Source organism: Danio rerio, chromosome 21 (genome assembly GCF_049306965.1).
Source record: "Danio rerio strain Tuebingen ecotype United States chromosome 21, GRCz12tu, whole genome shotgun sequence".
Lineage (NCBI taxonomy): Eukaryota > Metazoa > Chordata > Actinopteri > Cypriniformes > Danionidae > Danio > Danio rerio.
This window is the reverse complement of record NC_133196.1, coordinates 150916-155000: the sequence shown is the minus strand read 5'-3', so window position 1 is coordinate 155000 and position 4085 is coordinate 150916. Positions and strand designations below refer to the sequence as shown.

The 4085-nt window shown below is 53.2% G+C and overlaps 1 protein-coding gene across 3 annotated transcripts in view; it reads right to left on the bottom strand.

Moving 5' to 3' along the window:
• jak2a (Janus kinase 2a) overlaps positions 1 to 3784 on the bottom strand; it is a 19942-nt gene extending 16158 nt beyond the window's left edge. Inside the window, exons 1-3 of one of the 3 annotated variants that reach the window (XM_009295057.5) lie at positions 3629 to 3784; positions 2468 to 2576; positions 1511 to 1637 (exon numbers count right to left, since the gene is read on the bottom strand). In XM_009295057.5, coding sequence (XP_009293332.1) covers positions 1511 to 1637; positions 2468 to 2497 — 157 coding nt within the window. In that variant the 5' untranslated portion in view covers positions 2498 to 2576; positions 3629 to 3784. 3 annotated transcript variants of the gene reach the window in all.
• Between the last annotated feature and the right edge of the window lie 301 nt (positions 3785 to 4085).

Sequence of the window (4085 nt, the reverse complement as noted above, 5' to 3'; positions counted from 1 at the left end):
GTCAGGAGCGCACACACACACACGCCGTCAGGAGCACACACACACGCCATCAGGAGCGCACACACACACACGCCGTCAGGAACACACACACGCCATCAGGAGCGCACACACACACACGCCGTCAGGAGCACACACACACGCCATCAGGAGCGCACACACACGCCATCAGGAGCGCACACACACACACGCCGTCAGGAGCACCGTCAGGAGCACACACACACTGCCGTCAGGAGCGCACACACACCGCCGTCAGGAGCACACACACACTGCCGTCAGGAGCACACACACACTGCCGTCAGGAGCGCACACACACACCGCCGTCAGGAGCACACACACACTGCCGTCAGGAGCGCACACACACCGCCGTCAGGAGCACACACACACTGCCGTCAGGAGCGCACACACACCGCCGTCAGGAGCACACACACACGCCGTCAGGAGCACACACACACGCCGTCAGGAGCGCACACACACACACACGCCGTCAGGAGCGCACACACACACACGCCGTCAGGAGCGCACACACACACACGCCGTCAGGAGCGCACACACACGCCGTCAGGAGCGCACACACACACACGCCGTCAGGAGCGCACACACACACCGCTGTCAGGAGCGCACACACACGCCGTCAGGAGCGCACACACACACACGCCGTCAGGAGCGCACACACACCGCCGTCAGGAGCGCACACACACACACACACGCCGTCAGGAGCGCACATACACACACACGCCGTCAGGAGCACACACACACGCCGTCAGGAGCACACACACACGCCGTCAGGAGCGCACACACACACACACGCCGTCAGGAGCGCACACACACACACGCCGTCAGGAGCGCACACACACACACGCCGTCAGGAGCGCACACACACGCCGTCAGGAGCGCACACACACACACGCCGTCAGGAGCGCACACACACACCGCTGTCAGGAGCGCACACACACGCCGTCAGGAGCGCACACACACACACGCCGTCAGGAGCGCACACACACCGCCGTCAGGAGCGCACACACACACACACACGCCGTCAGGAGCGCACATACACACACACGCCGTCAGGAGCGCATGTTCATTCAGTTGTATAAAGAGAATATGTGTGGGATTCAGCGTACGCAGTTTCACACATCTGCATTATTACTGCATACACACATTTACAGCTTTGAGCGTGCGCAATGCTTTAGTATGATTTCAGCGCAAATCTTTGTACATGAGGCCCCAGATCCTTTCAGAAATAAAAGGACAAGTGTGAGAGTGAAGCATGACACACACACACACACACACAGTCATGTAAACAGCAGTGGCTCCACATAATGAGTGTGATTATATGTGTATTATATTTAAGCACTCCAGCTAGTGTCTGGCTGCACACACTGTGCTTCTGGGTCAATAACTGCATTACAGTAAGGCATAAATCTCCACACACACACACACACAGACACACAGACACACACACACACACAGACACACACACACACACACACACACACACAGAGTCTCTCACCGCATTGTTTGGCTGCAGTGACGCTCAGCTCCTCCGCTGTGTATTCTCCTGCAGGATAGCTGATGACTCCGGCCCCGTCTCTGCAGCAGTACAGACGGACCTGCAGGGCGGCGCCACTCGCCTGCTTCTGCGCACACACACACACACACATAATCAGGACACACACACACTAGAGGATGAAGAAAGCGCTCCAGCATCGCTACACTGAGGTCAACAGAGCTCAGGGTTATAGTCAGCTCCTGCTGTGCTCGTGTGTGTGTGTGTGTGTGTGTGTGTGTGTGTGTTCGCGTATGAATATTAGAGCGTCACTAATCCTCCACACCGTCACTGAGTGCTGCCATGATCATACTCAACCCCACACAGCTACCCTGAACACCTGCAGTGTGACCCAGCCGGAGACACTGACGCCAGCGTGATCATCACCTGTGCTCATTTACCTGCAGCTCTGCACCTGCCGGAGAGGCGGAGCTACAGACAGTGAAGGCCTCGTCTGATTGGTCAGATTTGATCACCTGTGCGCATTAACCTGAGCGTGATCCGCTTCTCCGCAGTGCAGATGTGCTGGAGCTGATCTGAGCACATACTGAGCGCTCCTGATTAACACTCGGTGTTCACCTGCTCACGCTGTCTGACCTGATGAACAAACACTACACACTGTACACACTCATCTGCTCCCGCTCACACACACAGGTCACACAACACTGAACACGGTCCTCTCTCCACTCACTCAGAAGCGCCGCGAGTATCTCTCAGTGTCTTCAGCATTCTGTAAACTATCTCCTTTACTGTTCCACTGATCAACCGAGATTACACACCAGCAGAGGGAGAGAAAACACCGACATACCCTTCATTATTGAGGGAACTTCCCCTTTAATGTCCACACACACACACACACACACACACACACACTATTAAAGAGGCAGTGTGGTGGTGATGATGATGATGTGAATCTCTCACCTGCTCGTTCTCTGTGTTGGCCAGCATCATCTGTGTGACGTCACGCTGAACAACACCAGTGTCTGCACGTCTCTAATCCTGTAGTGGACACACACACACACACACACCACTGAAGAGAGAGAGAGAGAGAGAGAGAGAGAGTGTGTGTGTGTGTGTGTTATCAGTGTGTGCAGAGCAGTTATCTGAAGCAGCGCCCACGCTCTCACACAGCTGCACAGACAGATAACTTACTCACTCTCACACACACACACACACACACACTGATGGCCAGCAGACTGACACACCATAATAACAGCAGTCTGCAGCACACACAGCCCACAACACTGCAGCTCCTCATTAATCAACTGTAAATCTGTGATCAGTGAGGTAACACACACACACACACACACACACACACAAAACTAGCAGCTGTGTGTGTGTAGCGAAGTGTGAATATATGTGATTGTGTGTGTGTGTGTGGGCGTGCAGTTGTGCGCAGTGAGGTGTGAATGTGTGTGTTGTGATGTGAGTGTGCGTGCAGTGAGGTGTGAATATATGTGATTGTGATTGTGTGTGTGTGTGTGTGTGTGTGTGGTAAAGTGTGAACGTTTTTGTGTGAATATTTGTGTGTGTAGGGGTGTGTGTGAATAATTGGTGATGTGTGTATGGTTGTGTGTGGTTGTGTGTTGACTCCTCTCCTCTGTCGTGTGTGTGTGTGTGTGTGTGCTGTTTTAATGCTGTCAAACCGCAGTGAAGTGTGAGTTCTGCAAACATCAGCAGCAAAAACACAACTTCAAAACAACTGAAGAGAAACAGAGAAGAACAGCGAGTGTGTGTGTGTGTGTGTCTCCCCCTGTATCTGTGTGTTTATAATCATGTGTGTGTTTATGATCATGTGTGCGTCTCTCTCTCTCTATCTGTGTGTTTATAATAGTGTGTGTGTGTGTGTGTGTAATAGGGAAACCCTCCAGAATCAAACTGAAACAGAAACAGGAGTGTGTGTGTGTGTGTGTGTGTGTGTGTGTGTGTGTGTGTGTCCAGTAAGTGGATTCTAGTGGAAAAGCGGTCAGAGACAGCAGCAGATTATCTATTGATTATCGATTCTCTGACTGATATCGATCATCTCGTGTTTGTGTGTGTGTGTGTGTGTGTGTGTGTGTGTTTATTAATAAAGTTACTCACTCCGCGGATTCTGTCCTCCGCCGCATCATCGGGGAAACCCGGAGCCGATCCGCCCGGTCCCGTTACCGGCTGTCAGACTCATGTTCACACCGGAGCTCCAGCTTCACCGACTCTACGGAACCGGAATACCGACTCAACACACTCCGATCGCTAGTCTTCCGCGCATGCGCTCCAACTGACGTTTCTGCGTCCGTGGGCGGGGCTTCAGCTCACACGTCACCGCCAGACTTAAAGGACATTGGTTTGTCAGGAACAACACGAAAACAGTGGGTGCGTCGACATCAACCACGACTGCTGCCGATGATCACCGAGATTAACCGAGCGCGGGAGGGGGCGGAGCTGAAAACGGAGCCGTCTAGCGGACAAACCGGAGCTCAGAGAGGTGAGCGACCACACGGCGAGATCAACTGTTCAATCAATGCAGGAACAACTAAAGATTTACAGTACAGATCAAACA